Source organism: Mustela erminea, chromosome 16, assembly GCF_009829155.1.
Source record: "Mustela erminea isolate mMusErm1 chromosome 16, mMusErm1.Pri, whole genome shotgun sequence".
Taxonomy (NCBI): domain Eukaryota; kingdom Metazoa; phylum Chordata; class Mammalia; order Carnivora; family Mustelidae; genus Mustela; species Mustela erminea.
The window spans coordinates 39,682,994-39,707,705 of record NC_045629.1 but is presented as its reverse complement, the minus strand read 5'-3'; the positions used below and the strand labels follow the sequence as shown (position 1 = coordinate 39,707,705).

At 36.1% G+C, this 24,712-nt stretch overlaps 1 protein-coding gene across 2 annotated transcripts in view; it reads right to left on the bottom strand.

Annotated features, from left to right (window-relative positions):
- DECR1 (2,4-dienoyl-CoA reductase 1) overlaps nucleotides 1-24,712 on the bottom strand; it is a 39,886-nt gene that overhangs the window by 5,449 nt on the left and 9,725 nt on the right. For both annotated transcript variants that reach the window (XM_032316302.1, XM_032316301.1), the window contains exons 2-5: nucleotides 17,309-17,511; nucleotides 14,678-14,735; nucleotides 14,466-14,552; nucleotides 13,356-13,503 (exon numbers count right to left, since the gene is read on the bottom strand). In XM_032316302.1, the coding sequence (XP_032172193.1) occupies nucleotides 13,356-13,503; nucleotides 14,466-14,552; nucleotides 14,678-14,735; nucleotides 17,309-17,430 (415 nt within the window). In that variant the 5' untranslated portion in view covers nucleotides 17,431-17,511. The remainder of the gene's footprint in view (nucleotides 1-13,355; nucleotides 13,504-14,465; nucleotides 14,553-14,677; nucleotides 14,736-17,308; nucleotides 17,512-24,712) is intronic.

Below are 24,712 nucleotides of genomic sequence, written 5' to 3'. Positions count from 1 at the left end.
GCTCCCCTCACTTGTGTTCACTCACTCTAACAAATAAATAAATAAAAATCTTTTTAAAAAATAAGAGCAAATAGAATCAAAACTATATTAGCAAGGACTTGACTTCCAGTCATGAGGGACTTGCCCTCTCCCTGTAAATAGCAAGAAAACTGTATAAGATACATAATTACATGATACAACTATTTTCGGATACTGTATAGCAAGCAGGGAAATACAAGGACTCCTGAGAGAAGACAAATGAAATGAGCCCTAAGGTCACCCCAGATTTTTGCCTAAAGGTACTGTATGTGTGTGTATATATATATGTATATATATACATATATATATACACACATACACAATATACTATACAATATACTATGGTGTATACTACAAATATACACATTATACACACACACACACACACATGAACTGTACACTAAACAGGAGGAGAAATACAAGTAAAACATAGCATTCTCACTGAGTTGAGGAAACAGATTTCAGAGTTTGGGGAGACTGAGGAAGTTGGAATTTGTAAGGAGAGTTCTCCCAAGGAGGGAAGGATACAGAGACAGAGTTCCATAAATCTGCATAGTATCTCCTCGAGTCTTTGGCCAAAATCAAGCTATACATGTTTAGGGGGAGATTTCATTAGACCAGGCAAAGAACCGTCAGACAGCTGTACGCTAAGCAGTTCCTAGAGCTCACATGGACAGGGAGATAAGTGAGTTCTAGGCAGCTTCACTGAACATCTAGGATTTTCAGTGGAGAATTCAGAAAGGCCATGCCTTATTAGGAGAGCTAAATTAGCTCAAAAATAAAGGCTACTCTAGATGTACCCAAATAAAGCTAAAAATGAACACTGAAATGCTCGAGCTGATCTAATGACTTTTGTTGGACACCCTATTTTCCTATTTTACAGATGTTTATCCTCAACCCAGAGCAGGGAAGTGACTTGGTCAAGGTCAGCAGCTGTCCAACTAGTAAATAGTAGACTCGATATTCAGGCCCAGATATCTTTATACTATTCTACCTCTGTTGGTTATGGGAACTAAAATTGTTTATTATTTTAGTTTTCATAACTTGGATTGAAACTAGATTTTAGAACATTTGAGTCTTTTGAAACTGGACATAATCTTACATTCTATCTAATCTTACATTTAAACGAAGATTTTATTTTTAGGTAATCTCTACACCCAGCGTGGTGCTTGAACTTAATGGGGACATCAAGAGTCACATGCTCCACCGATTCTGCCTCTAGACTGTGACTTTTAGTGTTTCCTTGTTATTATTTTTTCCCATTTTGAAGTAATGAAGCCACTTGTAGCTTGCAATCTGGGATGACAGAGTTCGTTTCTCTTACGAAGGCCCCATCACCAGGGGTGGTGTGATCCCGCACATCCACAAGTCTCTCTGATTGGAAAGAAGGGCAGCAGAGACCCTTAGAGCATTGTTTTAACCAATCCCCTTCCTCCCTGTCATTGCATTGTAACTGGGACAGAAGAAATAATGGGGAGTGTGGAATTTTTGTAAGAGGCAGACAGAAAAGCATAGACAATTAGTGTGGGCATATAAGAGACACTTGTACATTCTTAGGCTCAAAGTTTGATAAAGTACCTTTCCATGTGGCAGCACTTAATGTCAATTTGCTAGGTTTCTCTGTGTGTTTTATACAAAAATGGAATTGATAAACCATTTTCTAACAACAACAACAAAAAAAATGACAAGCTATTGCTCCCTTTCTTCATTTACTTGACCTCAATAAATAACAGATTCATTTCTGCTTGTCTGCACTGGGAGGTTAGAAATCTGTCATTTCCAAACTTCTTCTATAAGAAGTTATTCTAGTTTAAAGAGTTGGCCTTGGGATACCTGGGTGGCTCAGTCAGTTAAGCGTCTGCCTGTGGCTCAGGTCATGATCCCAAGGTCGTGAGATCAAATCCTGCATCAGGCTCCTTGCTTAGTGGGGAGCCTTCTTCTCCCTCTGCCTGCTGCTCCCCCTGCTTGTGCTCTTTCTTTCTCCCTCTGACAAATAAATAAAATATTTAAAAAATAAAAACATTAAAAAATTAAAGAATTGGCCTTTCTGCAAAAAGAAAAATGTATCAATAACTAACCCTGGTAATCTGAGAATTTTTTATTTTCAAGTTTTTAGCACCACTGTTAATTTTTTTTTTTTTTTTTTAAGAATTACTCATTTATTTTAGAGAGTGTGCATGAGTGGGGCAGGGGCAGAAGCAGAGAGAGAGAAATGCTCAAGCAAACTCCACACTGAGCATGGAGCCCGACATGGGGCTTTGTCCCAGGATCATGACCGGAGCCAAAATCAAGAGTCAGTTAACCAGTTGAGACACGCAGGCACTCCACCACTGTTCACTCTTTAGAGTCCAGCTGTATTGTTCTACTCTGCAGCATTAACCCAATTAGGATAGTACAGTAGAATTTTGCCTCCTCCTTACATTCAGGGGCAGCGCTATCTCATTCTAAGCAGTGGGCAACCCAGCTCTTCAAGGCTGAGAAAATAACACCTAAAGGGAGAAAGAGGAGGACAGTATCTTTCATCTTCAGTTTCTGAATTATATAAAATGATTTAATTCTTCCTCTCCCACACCTGAATAAAATTTGTTAAATCTGAATCAGAAGTTAGAGCACTTTCTACTGCAGCATTTGCTTTATGTAAGTAAGTATCACTTTTTAAAGTAGTTTTTATGGTTTTGCTCTAAGGGTGACGCAGTTAGCATCTGCTGTCAATGATCCTTAATTGTGTACATGGTTGTTCTATATCCCTCCTTTTCCACAGAGTGATTTTGGAAGAAAAGTATTTTCAGAACTCTGAAAGAGGAAGAGTTTGATATACAAAAGGAGTTGCCATAATGATCAACCATTCTTATTTCTCATACTCTCAGAATGGCACTCCTGCCCCCCCTTTTTACCCCTCATGTTGGCCAGGATATGCTGAGTTTTGTTACTACTTTGGAAAATGCAGAGGGGAAGAGAGACTAACTATTTTTGGAGGAGGAATAAAATGTCTCTGAAAATTCTTCAAACGATTTTTATTATCTTTCAAACTTGTATCCTTGAAGTATGTATCCTTAAAGTATGTACTGCTTTATAAAATATATAGTTTCATCCTTTTGCAAATATTAAACTTGTAATGTTTTTTAGTGTAGCAGCTAAGTAAGAAATAGAAAATCACTGATTTCTTGGCAGCTAAAGATTATTATTTTAAACTTTCATTTATTTCAATTTATTGAGAATCTATTGTGTCCCAAGCACTGTTGATTATTGTAAGTTTTGTGTCTTTTTTAATGTAGCTTTATACAGTGAGTTATTTTCAAAAGCAGTTTGGAAAACAAAAAATTTAAATATTTACTGTTACATTTACTGTTTCTGACAGCCATCATTCCATCTGAATATTTGAGTTTCTATTTAGTATCATTTTTATTTTGCCTGAAGAACGTTTTTCAATATTTCTTGTAGTACACATCTGCTGGCATTGAATTCTTGCAGCTTTTGTTTGTCAGAAAATACTTTTATTTTTGAGAATATTTTGCTGTGTAGGTTTTTGTTTTTTTCCTCTTTCAGCACCTTCGAGTTATCATTTTATTGTTCTCTAGCAAACATTGTTTTCTGATGATGTCAGTGAATATTTTTATTAACTATTCTTTTTTTATATTGTTCTCTGTTTCCTCTGATTGCTATTAAGATTTTCTCTTTTGGATGCCTGGTTGGCTCAGTTGGTAGAATAGGTGATTCTTGATCTCAGGCTTGTAAGTTCAAGCCCTACTTTGAGTGTAGAGATTACTTAAAATAACATGTTGTTGAAAAAAGAAATTTTCTCTTTATCATTAATTTTGAGTGACTGATTAGGATATGCCCTGGTATGGTTTTCTTTGTATTTATCCTGCTTAGGATTTGTTGAGCGCCCTGGATCTACAGATCCAGATTGTAGTTTTTGCCAAATAGGGAAAATATTCAGTCTTTGTTTCTCCAACTGATATTTCTGCCCCTTCCATCTTTATATTATCTTCATAATACATCAAAGTAAGATATATATGGTTGCTACAAGAAATTTTAACAAATGAAGTTTAAATGTTCCATCAAACTAGCAAGATAACTCTAGCAAACAGTAATTTTTAAAAGGATACTAACACTACCCTAATAAAGTCCAACTGATGACCAGGAATGTTTTTAAACATTCTTTAAATGTCCCCACTATTCTAAGAAAGGCATCGACACAATACACATAAAGATACTCATATGGTCCTACTCTACTTTAAAATCTAAACAGCACTTAACTTGCACTCATACTACTGAAAGATAGGAAAGCCATATTCTACTCCTGCTCTACGATTCCTTCCTTGTCAAGCAAGGAGCACTGCTTCCATACTACTTGATTTTGTCAAAATGACTGGTCATCTTCTCTTCTAGTAGTGAAGATGACAGACAAAACTGAAGTATTAAATATGCCCTCAACTTCTCTTGTTTTTGTGGGTCACAAAAATGTTTCATTTCATAAACAAAGCATCACCTTTGTGCTTAGTAATGAGTTAGGAATTCGTGGAGAGAGGACTGGAGACAGGGTTGAAAGGGTTTGCACATGGGATATGAGTCGTGTATCTTGTTCGGTAAAAGCATTTCCAATCTTGATGGATGCGACAAGAGTTACAACAGGGAGTAATAACAAATGTAGCGTGTGTATTTTGAAATGCAAAGGTGTCTGTAACGGCCTTTGAAAGGGCTTCTTTCATTGAGTTGTGCAACTACAGCTGGGCATGAAGATTCTGTGCGGCTTAGAGAGAAACAGCCAAACAAGGGGTGGTTATGGAAGGGATGAGACTGGCAGGCTGAGGGCACCGGATGATGGAGAGGGAAGGAAAAGGAACTGGCCAAGGACAGTATCAATGGATTAGAAATAAAAATATTTTAAAATTTATTTCTGTGTTTACAGTTCACACACTAGTCTAAGACAGCAAGATCATTAAAAACCTTGGGTTTTCTGATAATTTATTAAAACTTAGCATATGAAACGCATAAAATATTTTACTTAGTTCATGTATTTACTATTTCTCCTATCTATTGACCAAAAGGATGCTCTCTTTTCTTATTCTTTCTTCAGTTAGTGAATTGGTTCAATTTATTCTTCCTCTACACAAGGCTGCTGGTAAGATTACCTCAGGAATACTTCCAATGACATCCATCTAACCACAATTTCCTTTGGACACATTTCTTAAGTTACTTTCCTCTTTCCCCTCATTTTATGTGATTAATCTGCCTAAACAGTGACCTTTCACTCCCTCCCTTTCCCCCATAAAGTCTTCACAGGGTTCAAGCTGTCCTGAACTGCTTCTGACTATTCCCACTACTTAGACACCCACCAAATTCTTCATATTATCTAGGCTACCATATGTTTATTCACATGCATGAAGAAGCACATGTGCATTGGCAAGGCAATTTATATTTTTCATGAAGCTTTTATAGCTATCAGTTTGTTTTATTACTAAACCTTTGAGAAGTAATTAATTATACAATCTGTTTTACAGATGAGAAAGCTGAGTAAAGGTAAAAATATCATGACTCCCGGGCGCCTGGGTGGCTCAGTGGGTTAAGCCACTGCCTTCGGCTCGGGTCATGATCTCAGGGTCCTGGGATCGAGTCCCGCATCGGGCTCTCTGATCAGCAGGGAGCCTGCTTCCCTTCCTTTCTCTCCGCCTGCCTCTCTGCCTACTTGAGATCTCTCTCTGTCAAATAAATAAATAAAATCTTTAAAAAAAAAAAATATCATGACTCCGTAAGTGTCCAAGTATCAGAGTAAACTAGATGACTATGACTTAAACTGAACTACAGTTCTTCTTTTTTCTCACTAGACTTTAAAAACGTCAATTGTAGGGGCACCTGCGTGACTCACTCAGTTAAGCATCTGACTCTCAATGTTGGCTCGGGTCATTACCTCAGGGTCCTGAGACTGAGCCCTATGTAGGTCTCCTTGCTGAGCATGATTCTCTCTCTCCCTCTCCTTCCACCTGCACTTCCCCCACCCCCCGCAGCTTGTGTGCTCTATCTCTTTAAAAAAAAAAAAAAAAAAAGTCAATTGTCAATTCTGACAATGATAGTTGATGCTTAGTAGGTATTTAACAAACCACAGTTTCTTAACTGTAGAACTGAGAATTTAAAACATCTACCTCATATATTAAAAAAAGACTAACTCTGAGCCACCTGTAACTATACAGGAATAAGGTAAGTCATATCTTACAGAGTAATTGCAAACATTAAGTGAGTTGATAAATCTTTAGCATTTAGAACAAAACCCAATACAGAATAAGCATTCAATAAATGTTTGGTATTTAAAAAAAGGAAGGAAAGATGGAAGGAGGAAAGGAAAGGAGAAAGAGAAAGGAAGAAAATCAAAACATTTCCTTATAAATAATGTTTTGTTTTTTGCTTGTTCAGTATTCTAACACCGTTCAGTCATCTATCTTTATTTAATAATTATAGAAGTTGCAGTAATGACTACAGAATACTGATATGATCTCATGTGGGAGGAATTCTCGCTTCTTGGTATGAAGTAATTCACGTGTTACCTAAGCTAGTCCAAAATCAAGTATAATATCTGGGTAGTATATCCTATAATAAAATTTAATAAAAATTTGTTTTATTGAGATAGAATACAAACATGTTTTTTAAAGACAACCATGGATAGGTGGCCAATATTTTCACTTGGATGTCAAGTCATTTAAGATTCTGATAAACAGCCAAATAGGACGTATATCATGCCATGTTGAACGCTCTTCTAATATGTTTTCGACGGAGGCCTAAGAGACGGTTTTGGGTGTAGGTTAAACATGGTATCAATTTCAAAAGGTAGGGCTGTAGCCAGCACATCATATCATCTGTTCACAAAAAAACAGAGCTGAGAATGCCAGAGCAGGTAGGGAGGAGGAAGCAACATCTGCATATAAATTCACCTCAAATATGTGGCTCATCCCCAAACTGAACCAGCACGGTCACAGCTCTAAGAAACACAATTAAGAGTAATATCTGGAAGCTGAAAAAGTGAGCCTTACGAAAATTTTAGCAAAACAAAATCTAGCAATATACAAATAGACAATATATCATAACTAAGCAAGATTTTTATTCATAATGCAATGTTGGTTTGAAATTCAAAAATTAATCAATGGAATTTACCATACTACCGGGTTTTTAAAAATCGGCATCTCAATAAAGATAGAAGATTTGACCAATTTAATGCCTATTCATAATTTTTTTTTTAATTTTCAGTAAACGAGATACAGAAGCAAATCTCCACAACTGATAAAGAGCATTTATGAAAACCTACAGGTAAACTCTTAATTAATGATAACTAAATGAGTGCTTTGCTTTTGCTATCAAGAGGAAACATTTACTTTCACCACTCCTATTCAACATTGTCCTATTTAACACTGGAAGTCCCAGATGGTAACTTAAGACAAGAAAAGGAAATACAGATTAGAAAAGGAAGACAGAAAAATTGTCTTTTTTCACAAACAATTATCAAATATAGAAAATCCTAAAGAGTCTACTGAAAAAGGTATAAGAACTATTAAGTAATTTTAGCAAGCTCACAAAAAAATAGGCTAATATACAAAAACAAACCCATTGTGTTTCTAAATACTAGAAGTAAAAAATTTAAAAAATGAGAATATCATTTAAAATAGCACCAAAAATATACAATTATTTGGCAGAAATTTAACAAAATTTATTTAAGACCTTGCACACTAAAAATAGCAAAACATTGCTGACAGAAGTTAAAGACCTAAACAAATGGAAAGACACTGCATGCTGAAGGACTGAAAGATAATATTGTCAAAATGTGACTTCTCCCCAATATAATCTATAGATTTACCACAACCCTCTTCAAAATTTCAGTAGACTCTCTTGTAAAAATTATTGAATTTTAAATTTATAATGAAAATGCTATAAACAGGGGTACCTGGGTGGCTCAGTCATTAAGCATCTTCCTTCGGCTCAGGTCGTGACTCACAATACCTGATGTCAAGCTAACATAAAGCTAAAGTAAGCTATATAGGATAGATGTATGTATTACAAAGCTAGGTCATCAAATAATGATAGATGTATCAGTTAAACAGAATAGAGAGCTCAGAAATTGACCTACGTTTATATCACCAACTGATTTTCCATGAAAGGACCAAAGTATTTTACTAAGGAAAGGATGGGCAGTTGGAGGCAAAAAATCACCTACACTGTTATCTCATACCAAATGCAAACATTAAATCCAAATGGATAACCTAAATGTAACAATGAAAACTATAAAAGTTCCAGAAGAAAACAACAGAGAAATTAATTATTACTTTGGGTTAAGGAAAGATCTCTTAGGATTCAAAAAGCATGAGTCATAAAAAAATAATTTCATTAAGTTGAACAACATCAAAATTAAAAATGTTTCATCTTCAGAAGACATTGTTAAGAACATGAAAGACAAATCATAGACTGAGAAAAGGTATTTGCAAAACATGTATCTGATAAAAGATTTATATTCAGAATATGGAAAATAACTTTTTGATCCAATACCAAGAAGACAAACAACCTAACAAGAAAATGGACAAAAGATTAGAACAGACACTTCAAAGAATTTATACAACTGATGAATAATCACATAAAAAGATGCTCAACTTCATTAGTTACTAGGGAAACATAAGGGGATATTACAAATGAGGGACCACTACACAAACTAAGGAAGGCCAAAATGTAATAGAACCAATCCGGTGTGGGCTAGAATATGGCACAAATGCATCTTATAAATTGCTGTTGGGAATGCAAACTCCTAGAGCCAATCTGGAAAACAATTGGGTAGATTTGTCAAAATGCAGTTTCTTCTACTCACTAAAAGACAGTGATAAGGAAATGAAAAGACAAGCAGCAGATTGGGAGAAAATATTCTAAATACATGCTATATCTGACAAAATATACAGTCCAGACTAAACAAATAATTTCTAAAAATTAGTAATAAAAAAGACAAACAACCAGATAAAAATGGATTAAAAACTAAGATAGTGGGGATGCCTGAGTAACTCAGTTGGTTAAGCATGCAACTTTTTTTTTTTTAAGATTTTATTTATTTATTTGACAGACAGAGATCACAAGTAGGCAGAGAGGCAGGCAGAGAGAGGAGGAAGCAGGCTCCCTGCTGAGCAGAGAGCCCAATGTGGGGCTCAATCCCAGAACCCTGGGATCATGACCTGAGCTGAAGGCAGAGGCTTTAACCCACTGAGCCACCCAGGCACCCCAAGCATCCAACTCTTGATTTTGCCTCAAGTCATGGTCTCAGGGTCATGAGATTGAGCCCCTTGTTGGCTCCACACTCAGCATGGAGTCTGCTTAAGATTCTCTCTCCTTCTGCCTTGCCCTGCCCCTTTCTCATGCTTTCTCTCTCTCAAAAAATAATAATATTAGTTGTTGTTGTTATTATTATATATTTATAAAAATATATACATATATATGTATATATAGTGAGGAGTAAGTAGAAGATAGCAAGAGGGAACCTTTGGTGGCAGTGGAAATGTTCTATGTCTTGGTTGGGGCAATAGTTACCTAAATGTGTAAGTTTAGCAAAACTTTGATCTGAATATATAAAATTTGTGGATCTCACTATATATAAATTTTATCTCAATTTTAGCAAACTAAAATTAATACATTCAAGTTATGTTATGCATTGATTTACTCTTTTCTTTAAGAAGCTTATAATAATCTTGATTTCATACTGTTTGCATCCTGGTATATGAAAGTACTTTGTAAATTAAAAAGTACCATAGGGGTATAAAGTATTATTAGTGCTACCTCAATAAAGTATTTTTTATTAATTATTTTTATTAACATATAATGTATTATTTTCCCCAGGGGTACAGGTCTGTGAATCGTCAGGCTTACACACTTCAAAGCACCCACCATATCACATACCCTCCCCAATGCCCATAACCCATCCACCTTCACCATAACCCCCCTCTCCCCAGTGACCCTCAGTTTGTTTTGTGAGATTAAGAGTTTCTTATGGTTTATCTCCCTCCCAATCCCATCTTGTTTCATTTTTTCCTTCCCTACCCCTCAAACCCCCCACTCCATCTCTCAAATTCCCCCTATCAGGGAGATCATATGATATTTGTCTGATAAAGTATTTCTTATATGTCCTGGGGCACCTGGATGCCTCATTCAGTTAGGCATCTGACTTTTGATTTCAGCTTGGACCGTGGTCCTGGGATTGAACCACAAGTCATGTTCCATGCTCCACAGGGAGTCTGCCTGACATTCTCTCCCTTCTTCTTCCTCTTCCCCTCCCCACCCATGCTCTCTCTCTCTTTCTCTAAAATAATAAATAAATAAATCTTTAAAAAAAAAAAAAAACTTACATGTCCTAAAATCATCTCTTGAGAGTTTTAAGAGGTATCTATTGTTTCTAGTGTTCTAGGGTTTGATGGAAAAATTTAGTATTTATCCTATCTTTGTGGCTAGATTTAAATAAAATCCCATATTAGTCTCTCTTTTGATCTCTTCTCAATGCAAGTTCTCTAATTCTTCAATAAAATTAGGTCTTCTTTTTCATACTGTTCACTAATTTTTACATTGATACAAGACATCCTAGAGATGAACGGACCTCTGCATAATATTTTCAATATCCTTCACAATAAGGATCAGCCACATATTTATTGACTTTTGTGATTATAAAAGCACATTGGGCTAATGTCTTTAAGAGTTTCCTAAATCTTTAATTTGTTCATAATTACTAATTTTTATCAATGCTACTTAAAACATAGTTTAATAATGTCCTTCTAATTCTTAGCTTCTCTAGCTATGGCCACTGTTCTCTTCATCCTCAATCATCTGCTATCCCCTCTCTGAGTGTATGTCATCAACAACTCCTGCAAGCAAATGTCTATCTTTCAGTTGCGGGTACCCTTATCTTCTGTAGTCTGACTTCCCTCGATATCTTACCTTGACTGATTTCTTAAACTCCAGACCACCAAACATACTTCTGACCACAGATTACCACAGATTACCTGCCCCCTGAACTGACTTCTTTGACCTACTTCAGAGATCATTAGCACCTGAATTTCTTAACTCTTGCTCTAATACCAGAACAGACCCTGTGCACTATACTCTCCAGAGCCCAGTGGCATAAGTCCTTCAAACCCTGTCAGGTTATGGCATCAATAACTGACAGGAATCTTGGAAGAATAAAAACTGGCTTCCATTTTTTAAAAAGTCTTAGCTAATATATTTTTAATGAAGCCCATAGAATTTTAATCCAATGTGATGAATAAAAATAGATCATATTCTGTTAAAATGAAAGACAATAATGAGAAAAGGGAGAGTCAGACAGAAATCAAGAGTCAGCAGAAGGAATAGAAAGAGAATGAGGCAGAGGAACACAAAGAGGAGAAGGACCAAGCAAAATAGGGAATCAAGAGTGAAGAGCTGACAGAGAGAGACAGAGAAAGAAATAGAGAAATAAGTAACAGATAAGGAGAAAGAAAATCAGACAGTGACAGGCAGAGAGAGAAGAAAAACAGAGTCAGGGAACCTTGGACAAAAAGGAAGAGAGAAGAGCCCATTCTTCTCTCTCTTCCCAATCATCCATCTCTTCTGGAAAACAACAACAACAACAAAAACCAACCACAAACAAATAAGCAAAAACTCACAAAATTACAAACAAACAAACAAACAAAAAATCATGGAAACTCCAAATGGAACTGATATTCACTTTGCTGTGGGGGGAATGAGTGACCTGGGACTTCGATTTCAATGAGTGCATGGAGAAAGAATGGAAGTTCTACAGACTCCGAAACATCTAGCACCTCTCTAATAGCCTTCTGCCTGTTCTATATCCTTTTTCCAGTTGGCTTCAGAATTATCCACACAGTAAAGAAGAAGAAATTGATAGGGCACCTGGGTAGCTCACTTAGTTAAGCCTCTTCCTTCAGCTCAGGTCATGATCTCAGGGTCCTAGGATCAAGTCCTGCATTGGGCTCCCAGCTCAGTGAAAAGTCTGCTTCTCCCTTTCCCTCTGTCTGCTGCTCCCCTTGCTTGTGCTCTCCCTCTAATAAATAAATAAAATCTTTTTTAAAAACTAAAAAAAAGAGAAGAAATTGAATCTAATGAGGCAAAAACTTCTGAACCAGAGGACAGAAACTGGCCAGCTCCATGCCTTCTCTTCTCCCCTGAAAACCCAAAGGACATCCTTCAAGGAAAACAAGGACTCTTCCTTCTTTTCCTAGCTCAGAATACTTTCCACCCTGAGAAATAACCCTATCTTTTAAGTCCAAACCCTTCCCACTTGTTCAGGGACAGAGTTTCATTCACCTCTATCATTTGGGCATACAGCAGAGGACCTGCTACACAAAAGTTATAAGTAAGTGTCCCTTAAATGAACAAATATACACTAATTCTAGACATATAAGTATATACACACAAACATATATGTTTACACACAAACATATGTATATATGTATATTTGCTGCTTATATTATATGAACTTTTTAAGGTTTGTACACAATACTAAACAAAAATGTTCTAGTAATTTCCCTCTAGATCTTCTCTCAGCAGTGTTCTGAACCACACTGATGTCATCATCATCCAAACTATTCACTCAGCATAAACTCTCTCATCTAATCAGAAAGGCCTGCTGATTTTATCTGCTAAGTGTCTCCTAATTTATCCCTCACATAATGCAGCTACATGCCAAAAGAAAAGTTGGAATGGTCTCCCTACTCTATTCTATCCCCACATTGTTGCCAGTATCCTTTTTAATCAAGTCACATTCTTCATGAAACACCTTCAAGAGAAATCCATAAGGAAATAACTCCCCATTTCCTTCAAAATTAAAATCCAACTTTCTACTTTGGTGTTGGGAACATTCCCAATTACACCCAACCCACCTACCAAGAGTCATTTCCTACCATTCTCCCTCTGCATCTCTACCCACATCAAATTTGTCAACGATCCCTAAACCCTTGTTTTTCTCTTCCATCAGGCCTCTTTCCATGGACATTTACATTTAGTCCCCACCCTCCTTCCACCCCCACTTCTCCACATCTAGATATGGGAAAACTCAGCTCAAATTGCATCTTGTTCCTCAACCTCATACTCATCCTTAGGGAGAATTAGTCATTCCTGTCTCTGGGTTTCCAATATACATGAAATAAGTATTTATTATAGCTCATATCATAGCATGTGGTAATTATTTAAGTAATTTCTTCTCCATTAGACCATGAGCTATACAGCTATCGACACTGCCTTATTGATGTTTGAAAATATCCCAGGACTTATCACATAGAACCTGTGTGTAGTAGGAACCTGATAAATACATGAAAAATTAATAAACATACCTTTCTGTGCTTTAATTAGTTGTTTTCCAATTTCTAGTGTCACATAGGCAGTACCATTTAGAACTATGTCAGTTATGGTCTTCCAAGCATTAGGAGAGAGTCTTTCGGTGGGAGAAATAAAATTCCCTGCCGCATTGTTTATCACAATCTAATAAATGAACAAGGCAAGTGACACAAATTTTTAGATAAGGAATAACATTTTCCCTGAAGAGTTTTTACTTCTGAAACTTATTATTCCAAATAATACAATAAAGCTAAAGCTGATAGTCTGCTATAAAATAATACCATCAGATTTGGTTTGGTTTTACTTTTTCTGAGCCTGTGAAAATCTCCTGTGTTATTTACCAAATTTCAGAATCCTAATCCCTGTCAATAGCAGGGTAGAATCTATCATTACGAAAACAAATACAGATAAGCATATCTACCATCTGTCTATACTGTATTTCAAGGAATCTCAAAATGTCGTTCAATTTCTGGTGATATTTTGGCTTAATTTACCCAATGAAAATCTTGGTTGATAACATGTTTCTTCACTATCAATAAAGATTCTACCTAGTTCTATTAGCAGATCAATATTATTGGTCTGTCTGAAAATACCTTTAACTTAGAACAGTGCTCTGAGACCACCAGAGGAAATGACTTCTTTCTGATACATGAACCAAAAAACAGCAAAATACCCATGCACATCTTGAGTCTTAAAAAGAAAAATTTGGAGTATCTTGTAGATTTCTTTACTTGAATCATTCTCCTCTACTGATAGAGATAATCAAAAGTTATTAGGAAAGGCAAAGAGCATGAATCATTTAAACTAGATATTGTGCTCTTGGATAACTGCTCTTCTTATTTCATGATCTTATTAAAGAAAGTGAAATCAAGTTTGACTGCAAACGCATTTTTAAGTATTTCCGAAAGGCAATGGTGTAGCAGTTCATCTAATCTGTTCCCTGCTCTGACCAGAGCTGGATCTTTCCTAGGAACAGAAAATAGGTGCTTCTCATTTGCTCACATCAGTATTTCATTTCCTTAGTGCATCCTCAGCACATCTTGGTGGGTGTCATCAATGTCAAAGGCCCCATCAATGGTCAAAGGCCTCATCACCATTACACTTACATCAGGATGTCCTGCAACTTTGATCAATTCTGATACAGTGTTTTGCACCATTTCAGGATTCCTCACATCACACTGAAGCGCATGAACCTGAAAAATATCAGAGAGAAAAAGGAATCCTCAATTTTTTAGACTTCTTAAACCAAAAACATGAATAAGTTACTTAAGCATGTTTTAATTCCTAAATCTAAATTAAATAACTCTTTTTAATATACCTTATTTCCAGTTTGAGAAGAAATTTCTTCTGCAGTCTCTTTTAAAACATCAATCTTCCTAGAAATAAACACATGGTACTTCACATGAGTTCTGAAATGACTTCATATTATTTTTTCTTTTTAATTCCATAAATTAAAAAACAAAGAGCATCTATAGCTTAAACAGAGGCAATCCTGACAAAATAAAAAAGCTGTATCTACAAACAAATCAGTTTGAATGAATTCATTTTCTACAAGTTAAATTAGTACAATTTTTGCATATCTAATACTCAGTTACTGAATTATTTACTTTTAAACTAGTTGTTTTATATCTACACACATATTTAAACTTATTTCTGTAATACAAAAATACTGATTCAAAGGGGTACATGCACCCTGATGTTTATAGCAGCATTATCAACAATAGCCAAATTATAGAAAGAGCCCAAATGTCCATCAACTGATGATAAAGAAAATGCAGTGTGTGTATACACACATACACACACACATATATTTATATGGATAAAGAATGGATAGATATACATATAGATAGATAGATATCTATATACATATATGAATGGATAAAGGAGTGTCTTGATGGAATATTACTCAGCCATCAAAAAAGAATTAAATCTTACCATTTGCAGCAGTGTGGATGGAGCTAGAGAGTATTATGCTAAGGGAAGTAAGTCAGTCAAAGAAAGACAAATACCATATGAATTAACTCATGTTGAATTTAAGCATCAAAACAGATGAATATAGGGGAGGGGAAAAAAGAAAGAGGGAGGCAAATCAGAAGAGACCCTTAACTATAGAGAACAAATTAAGAGTCACTGGAGGGGAAGTGGTTGGGGAATGGGCTAGATGGGTGATGGGTAGTAAGGAGAGCACTTGTGATGATTACTGGGTGTTATACGTAAGTAATGGATCACTAAATTTTACTCCACGAACTAATAGTATGCTTATGTTAGCTAACTAGAATTTAAATGAAACTTGAAACTTGACAAAAATAAAACAAATAAAATTATTTCACTAATTACAATAATTTCTGTTCCCTTGCCCAAGCCTGCTTTAGAAAGAAAACATACTCATGATATAATGTAAACTTCTACTATACAAAATCTGTTATGTATAAAATGTGTTAGATTTTAGACCGAATTTAAGAATATAAAAGCATCATATGTATTGTTTCATACTCTTGAAAGAAACATGAAAAATAAACCATAAACATATATTATGTAGTATTACAAAGAAAATAATATATTAGGGGTGCCTGGGTGGCTCAGTGGGTTAAAGCTTCTGTCTTCGGGTCAGGTCATGATCCCAGAGTCCTGGGATCAGGCCCCGCATCAGGCTCTCTGCTCCGCGGGGAGCCTGCTTCCTCCTCTCTCTGCCTGCCTCTCTGCCTGCTTGTGATCTCTGTCTGCCAAATAAATAAATAAAATCTTAAAAAAAATTTTTTTAATTATTTGTAAAAACATAATATTTTTTAAAAATGTTCTTGCCAATTTGCATTAAAGGAAATACCTGAAAGAAATTCCTTTGGCCCTTTGTAATTTACATGACTTGTTATTCAGATTCTTATTCAGCCTATGTAAAAATCTGACACTGTTCAAAATAGGAAGAAGGTGTAGATTTTTTTGACCAGTCTCTGGTCTCTAAAGTTCAGTCTCTGAAGTTGTAGACTTACACAGTTACAGGATCCCAGGATAGGCCTAAATAAGAAATTCCATCTATATGGCCTTATCCTTCCTACATTTATCACAATAGATGTTTTGAAACATCTGCCCATCTTATAGAGAATGGAAGGATTATATCCATTATCCTAATACAACGTTAATTATCCCTAGAAGCAGTAACTATAATCACTCCTACTGAAAACAGCCTCAATACAGTGCTTTTTAACTTAAGCTTCAGGTACAAGAAAAAAAATTCTATCACTGAATTTGAGAAATGTATACACCATGAGTTCCATAATCAATCATTACTGATCTTCCTCAATCTAACAATGGGGTTACATCCCTGGTAAACCCACTGTAAGTTGAAAATACCATAATGTGAAAATGTATTTAATATGCCTAAGCTACTCAACATCATGGCTTCATCTGGCCTACCTTAAATTAGCCTATAGTTGGGAAAAATCATCTGACACAAAGCCTGTTTTATAATAAAGTGCTGAATCTCTCATGTAAACTTACTGAATACCACACTGAAAGTGAAAAACAGAAGGGCTGTATGTGTATAAAATGACTGTGTTCTTGGTTGTTCACTCTCACAACTGAGCGGCGGATCACTGGAAGTTGCACTTCACTGCCGGCATCAAGAAAGAGCATCTTACTGCATATTATCAGCCTGGGAAAGGTTCCAAATCCAAAATTTCAAGTACAATTTCTACTGAATGTGTATCACTTCCACACCGTTGTGAAGTCGAAAAATCCTAAACTGAATCAATGGAAATCATGGTCCATCTGTATTTCTATCATCACAAATTATAACTGGTTCTTCCAAGGAGATTTATTTAAATAATCTAAAGGATATGCCATAGAAAATTAAGATGAAAAACAAAACTCTGACAAATAGTGTTTTCAATATCATGGCACAGAACTGTTCTATAATAGGCTCTTGCCAGACAACTCACTGAGCATGACTTACCGGCTGGCTATCACACACTGAGCTCCCAGGCTGGACAGAAGAGTGGTCATTCCTTTACCAAGGCCAGTACCTCCCCCAGTAAGAAACGCCACTTTTCCTTGAAAACTATTAGGTGGTAGCATGGCTTTTTGAAGGGGTTTGAAGAATTTAGACTGAAAAGCTTCATTGTTTTGATACAGTATTTTTGTTCCATAACTGAAAAACTGAAAGGGAAAAAAAAGATTAATTAAAATTTTCAAAAATGCATTTCCACAAAATAGATGATTTTCAAAAAACTTACTCTTGAATTTACTATTAATCAAATTCTTGGGTTAACAAACCTACTGTAAACATATTGCATTTAATCAATTATGATTCTTTTCTTACTGAAATGTTTTTTTTTTTTTTAAGATTTTATTTATGTGACAGAGAGAAATCACAAGTAGATGGAGAGGCAGGCAGAGAGAGAGAGAGAGGGAAGCAGGCTCCCTGCTGAGCAGAGAGCCCAATGCGGGACTCGATCCCAGGACCCCGAGATCATGACCTGAGCCGAAGGCAGCGGCTTAACCCACTGAGCCACCCAGGCGCCCTCTTACTGAAATGTTAAGCAACATAGTGGAATGGTTAAAAGCATGGGCTTTGGAGCAAGACTACAAAGGACAGAATTTTCCCATTAGTTGCATAACCTTCAGCAAGTGATTCAACCTCTGTGTGCCTCAGTTTCTTCTATAAATGGAGACAATAACAGAACCTAACTCAAAGGATATTGTAAGCATCACATGAGTAAATACAAGTAAAATACCAAGACCATTGTTTAGTTTATACCAAGCACTTTATAAATGCTAGTATTATTATTTACAAGGGTTCTGCTTAAATTTAACTTTAAAAAGCACTAACATAGCAAGGAAACAGTCAATAAAACTAAAAGGCAGCCTACGCAACAGAAGAAGATATCTGCAAATGTCTTGAGATAACAGGCTAGTATGCAAAAAATCCAAAATCTATCAAGAAGTTATGAAATTCAACACCCAAAAAAATAAAAAATCAAGAAATGGGTAGAAGACATGAATAGGTATTTCTCCAAAGAAGACAACCAAATGGCTAACAGACACATGAAAAAGTGCTCAACATCACTCCACATCAAGAAAATACAAATCAAAACCACAATGAGATACCACCTCATACTGGTCAGAATGCCTAAAATTAACAACTCCAGAAACAACAGATGTTGGCGAGGATGAGGAGAAAGGGTAACCCTCTTACACTGTTGGTAGGAATGCAAACTGATTCCACCACTCTGCAAAACAGTATGGAGGTTAAAAATAGAGCTACCCTAAGGCCCAGCAATTGCACTACTATGTATTTATCCAAAGAATAAAAAAATTGTGACTCAAAAGGGACACATGTACCCCAATGTTTATAGCAGCAATGTTCACAATAGCCAAAATATGGAAAGAACCCAGATGTCCATCAACAGATGAATGGATGAAGAAGAAGTAGTATACATACACAATGGAATATTACTCAGCCATCAAAAAGAATGAATTCTTACCATTTGCAATGACATGGATGGAAGTAGAGGATATTATGCTAAGTGAGATAAGTCAGTCAGAGAAAGACAAATGCCATATGATTTTATTCATATGTGTAACTTAAGAAACAAAATAGATGAACACAGGGGAAGGGAAGGAAAAATAAGATGAAAATTAAAAGCGAGGCAAACCATAAGAGACACTGAAATCTAGGAAACAGAGGATTGCTGGAGGGGAGGTGGGTGGAGGGAAGGAATAACTGGGTGATGGGCATTAAGAAGGGCACACGATGTAATGAGCACTGGGTATTATATGCAACTGATAAATCACTAAATTCTACCACTGAAACTAATAAAAAAATAAAAAATGATCCTAGTTGAAAGATGCATTCTAATAAAAGTTGCAAAAAAAAAAGGAAAGAACATAAAGCACATTCATCTTTTAACAAGAATAATTTGGATAAAAATCACATTCCATTTTTGAATCATTGAAAAAAATTATTCAAATTTCCTCATAAGGCTTATTAAATCAAATGTCTTTTCCTATGTTGTCTTCCTGAGAGTAAATTTAGAATAGATAACTATTTGTTATATTTGAAATAGGGGGAAAATAATATCTTACACTAAAAATATTTGTATTGCCCTATCTTATAAGTCTTACAATTCACATTCTCACATTACTTGTGAAAAACACTGCCACTCTCTAACATCTAATTCTAAAAACAGACTTTTAAGTGTTGAACATAACAAACAATAGAGTTAATTTCATAAAATGCTTACCATGTGTCAGGCTTCAATTATCAAACCAGTTCATCTTCACCACTCTATGAAATAGATACCATTTTTACCCCACTGTACAGGAAGGACCCAGAGAAGTTAATTATATTGCCCAAGTCACAGAACAAAGATACCAATGTGGTCTGATACTCCAGAGCCCTCCCTCATCATCACCTTGTGTATTTCCTCACTACTCACTGAACCTCTACAGACCTTAATGATCACCCAAAGAGGCACATGATATTCCCCAGGTCATGGCTGGAAATTAAAACTCCAGAATCTTATCATTTCCTGATAGAATATTCCTGGATGCTAAGTGGGTTTCCATCAGTTGGTCTAGGATATCTAGAAATGTATACTAAAGAAATAACTGGCAATGTAGTCAATGATTTAAGAGAAGGCTGTTTATCAACAGGAAGTACACAAGAAAATGCATATGATACGATGTTAAGTGAATAAAAAGGTACACAATATGTTCTGAACTATAAATAAAAATATATGCTTAGAAAAAAGACTACAGGGGCACATGGTTGGCTCAGTGGGTTGAGCCGCTGTCTTTGGCTCAGGTCATTATCTCAGGGTCCTGGAATCGAGTCCTGCATCAGGCTCTCTGCTTAGCAGGGAGCCTGCTTCCCTCTCTCTCTCTCTGTCTGCCTCTCCGCCTACTTGTGATCTCTCTCTGTCAAATAAAAAAAAATAAAATCTTAAAAAAAAAAAAGACTACAAAATAACAACAGTAAGTAGTAGATTCAATATTTACCATGTTCCAAGGTCTACTAAAGACTTTTAATGCATTACCTTGCAACAGTCCTGTAAGGTGAATTCTATCATTATCGCCAAATTATAGGAAAAAAAGCTGAAACATAGAAAGTCAAGTAACTAATTTTTAAAGACAAATAACCAGTTGAAAGGAGCCGACTCAAATCCAAGATGTGTCTGAGTTCAGGGTCCATCCATTACCTTCCTTACACAGTTATTATCTCTAGGTGATGAGATCATGGATGATTATTTTTGCTTTTTGTTTGATTGGTGTTTCATATTTTAAAGATCTTTTCAGAAGTATGATTTGCTTTTATACTCAGGAAAAACCGCTGTTGAAAGACAAAAATTTGAAAACATGTATAAAGTAATTGGTGAAGATAAATCTGTAAATCTGATTATGTTCCATGCTTGCTGGTCGTTGTATTTCCTTTAACTTCATGTTGACAAAGCATTTTCCTTTTGTATCCCTTTGCCAGAGCATAATAATCCAAATGACCTACAATAATAATCTTTCTCTACATAATGGCAGTTTTACTTAAGGTTGCCGCCACCTCCAGGACTACTACATTAAGATGATGAATCAGGAAATTTGCACAAGTAGGCTGGTGAGTTAGTCATTTCCCATTAATAATGAAAAAAATGTATTCTAATTTTTCAAAGGCTCTAAAATGAATTTTTATTTATTTAGTGTTGATTTGTATAAGGAATACGATATGGTACTTCATGAAAGATAAATTAAGTAACTAAATAAAATATTTGTGTATATACAAACATTTTTTAATTTATCTTAAAACATTTTCCAACCTCCCAAATAATAAATCACTTTGATAATAATTCCTACTAAGTGTCTATAAGGTATCAGGTTACTACATAGCACAGGCTTATCTGTTGTATTTTATTTGACCTAATCAATACTGATTTTTCCCACCAAACCAGAAGTGAAGAAATTGATCTGCTATTTTAAATCATATTACCTTCTGATAATTCATAACATATGTTATTGAATATTAAATCCAAAACATCCGTTTGCCTAAAAGCAGGTTTTTTCATTTCAATATTAAGACCCATAGCGATGACCAGACCTCACAGAATCATGTTATATTCAGTCTCCTATTTCTAAAAAGGAGGATCCTGAATAACCTGAGATAGCATTTTGGCCATTTCTTTTTGAGTAATAAAAAAGTGAATACAAAATAGACTGTAAAGTTTTCAAATCTTGCTTTGTGTTTTTTCTAGAAATAAGTTGTCTTCTGAAAATAGATATAACACCTTTTGTATCAAGATTGATTTCTCAGGACATTTTTTTTAATGTAAATTCAAGTTAGTTAACATGTAGTATATTATTAGTTTCAGGGGTAGAACTTAGTGACTCATCAGTCGCATGTAACACCCCGTGCTCATCACATCAGATAGTGCCCTCCTTAATGCCCATCACCAAGTTACCCCATTTCCCCCAACCCCCTCCTCTCCAGCAACCCTCAGTTTGTTCCCTATAGCTAAGTCTCTTACGGTTTGCTTCCCTCTCTGTTTCTATCTTATTTTATTTTTCCACCCAGTTACCCCATTTCCCCCAACACCCTCCTCTCCAGCAACCCTCAGTTTGTTCCCTATAGCTAAGTCTCTTACGGTTTGCTTCCCTCTCTGTTTCTATCTTATTTTATTTTTCCACCCAGTTACCCCATTTCCCCCAACACCCTCCTCTCCAGCAACCCTCAGTTTGTTCCCTATAGCTGAGTCTCTTACGGTTTGCCTCTCTCTCTGTTTTTTTTTTTTTTTTTTCTTTTTTTTTTTTTTTCTATTTTTATTTTTTTTTTAATTTTTTATTTTTTATAAACAAGTATTTTTATCCCCAGGGGTACAGGTCTGTGAATCACCAGGTTTACACACTTCACAGCACTCACCAAAGCACATACCCTCCCCAATGTCCATAACCCCACCCCCCCTTCTCCCAACCCCCCTCCCCCCAGAAACCCTCAGTTTGTTTTGTGAGATTAAGAGTCACTTATGGTTTGTCTCCCTCCCAATCCCATCTTGTTTCATTGATTCTTCTCCTACCCACTTAAGCCCCCATATTACATCACCACTTCCTCATATCAGGGAGATCATATGATAGTTGTCTTTCTCTGCTTGACTTATTTCGCTAAGCATGATACGCTCTAGTTCCATCCATGTTGTCGCAAATGGCAAGATTTCATTTCTTTTGATGGCTGCATAGTATTCCATTATGTATATATACCACATCTTCTTGATCCATTCATCTGTTGATGGACATCTAGGTTCTTTCCATAGTTTGGCTATTGTGGACTTTGCTGCTATAAACATTCGGGTGCACGTGCCCCTTTGGATCACTACGTTTGTATCTTTAGGGTAAATACCCAGTAGTGCAATTGCTGGGTCATAGGGCAGTTCTTAGCAAACTCAACACCCAAAGAACAAATAATCCAATCAAGAAATGGGCAGAGGACATGAACAGACATTTCTGCAAAGAAGACATCCAGATGGCCAACAGACACATGAAAAAGTGCTCCATATCACTCGACATCAGGGAAATACAAATCAAAACCACAATGAGATATCACCTCACACCAGTCAGAATGGCTAAAATCAACAAGTCAGGAAATGACAGATGCTGGCGAGGAGGCGGAGAAAGGGGAACCCTCCTACACTGTTGGTGGGAATGCAAGCTGGTGCAGCCACTCTGGAAAACAGCATGGAGGTTCCTCAAAATGTTCTCTCTCTGTTTTTATCTTATTTTTCCTTCCTCTCCCCTATGTTCATCTGTTTTGTTTCTTAAATTCCATATATGAGGGAAATCATACAGTATTTGTCTTTCTCTGGACAGCTTTAAAATCTAAAATTCTTAAAACTCTCTAACATCTTCAATTTTGGCAAACAAATATACTTATTAGAAGTTCTAAAATCTTCCCTCTCCCAAAAAAATCAGCTATCATCTGCCTTCCCCTCCATATAACTCTCCCTCATCATATAAACAATATTCTCTTCCTTCATGTGGTCCTAAATGATAGCATCTAAACTAATGAAAAGTGATCATACTTCTAATCCCTCAGAATGGCAATTCTTTTAAGAGTCTTGACTGTCCCCTTCTAGAGAATGAAAACTATATACTATTGAGATTTCATCTTAAATTACCTAAGTATTTTGGCTGGTCTCAAATGCTAGAATAAATAGCTACAACAAAGGCAGATTGGTGACTCATACCACATGTTTTGTTAGGCCTGCCCAATGTTTGAAAATTTTTGAGCCAATATTTGGATACCGAGAGAATTCAGATAAAAATCAGAAGCTCTACCAACACGTAGGTCCAGCTTCTGATAAGGCTGAGTTAATGTCTCCTTGAGACAAGGCCTGAGCTCTGTCCAGTCCCCACACACAAAGGTAAAGTGAATCCTTTTCACTGGGCTACCACTGTCATTTCTAGGACCATCCAGAACTTGAGGCATTTGAGTTCATGACCCTTTATCTAAATGAAACCCAAGAATCCAATACATATTAGAAAGCAGAAATGATTTTTTTTCCTTTTTTCAATACCAATATAAAAACAATTGTTTAATATTCTAGGTATACTATAAAGAAAATTGAGTTTCAAATCTGTAAAAATCATTATTAACAGACCCTCACACAGAATTCATGGAGCTAAGGAATGTAATATTTAAATAACTCCTAGAGATCTTACCATCATTGTCACCATTACTAATTGACTAATTGGAGGCTGGGCCTCCACATTAAAATCCCATACCTCGAAAACACTTATGTCCCTGGAGTGCCAGTCAGTTAAGCATCTGCATTCAGCTCGGGTCATGATCTCTGGATCCTGGGATCAAGGTCGACCTCGGGTTCCCTGCTCAGCAGGGAGTCTATTTCTCCCCCTCCCTCTGTCCCTCCTCCCCACTCCAGTTCTCTCTTTCTCTCTCTCAAATAAATAAATTAATTAAATATTTAAAACAAACAAACAAACAACAACAACAACAACAAAAAACACTGACATCCTCCGGAGTAAAAAATGCAAAAATTAAACTCTTTAGCATAACACTCAAGCTGGACAACATGGCCTCAACCTACCTTCCCGGCCCTATTTCTAACCATTTCTACCACTTAGAGGTATACTCTATGCTCACCAACCTCTTAACATTCCTGAAACCTGCCAATAACTTTCTCCTTCTGGCCTTGCTCCTGATTTCTTGTCTTCCTGAACTACCCACTTTATTTGTCAACCTAGTAGAACCAGCCTTCAAAACCAAGCCAAAGTGTCAAAAATTGTTGACACTTTTGAACATGTGCCTTTGTTACAAATGGGCCAAACAAATCCCTCGCTCCAACAGGATCTCTGTTTTCAG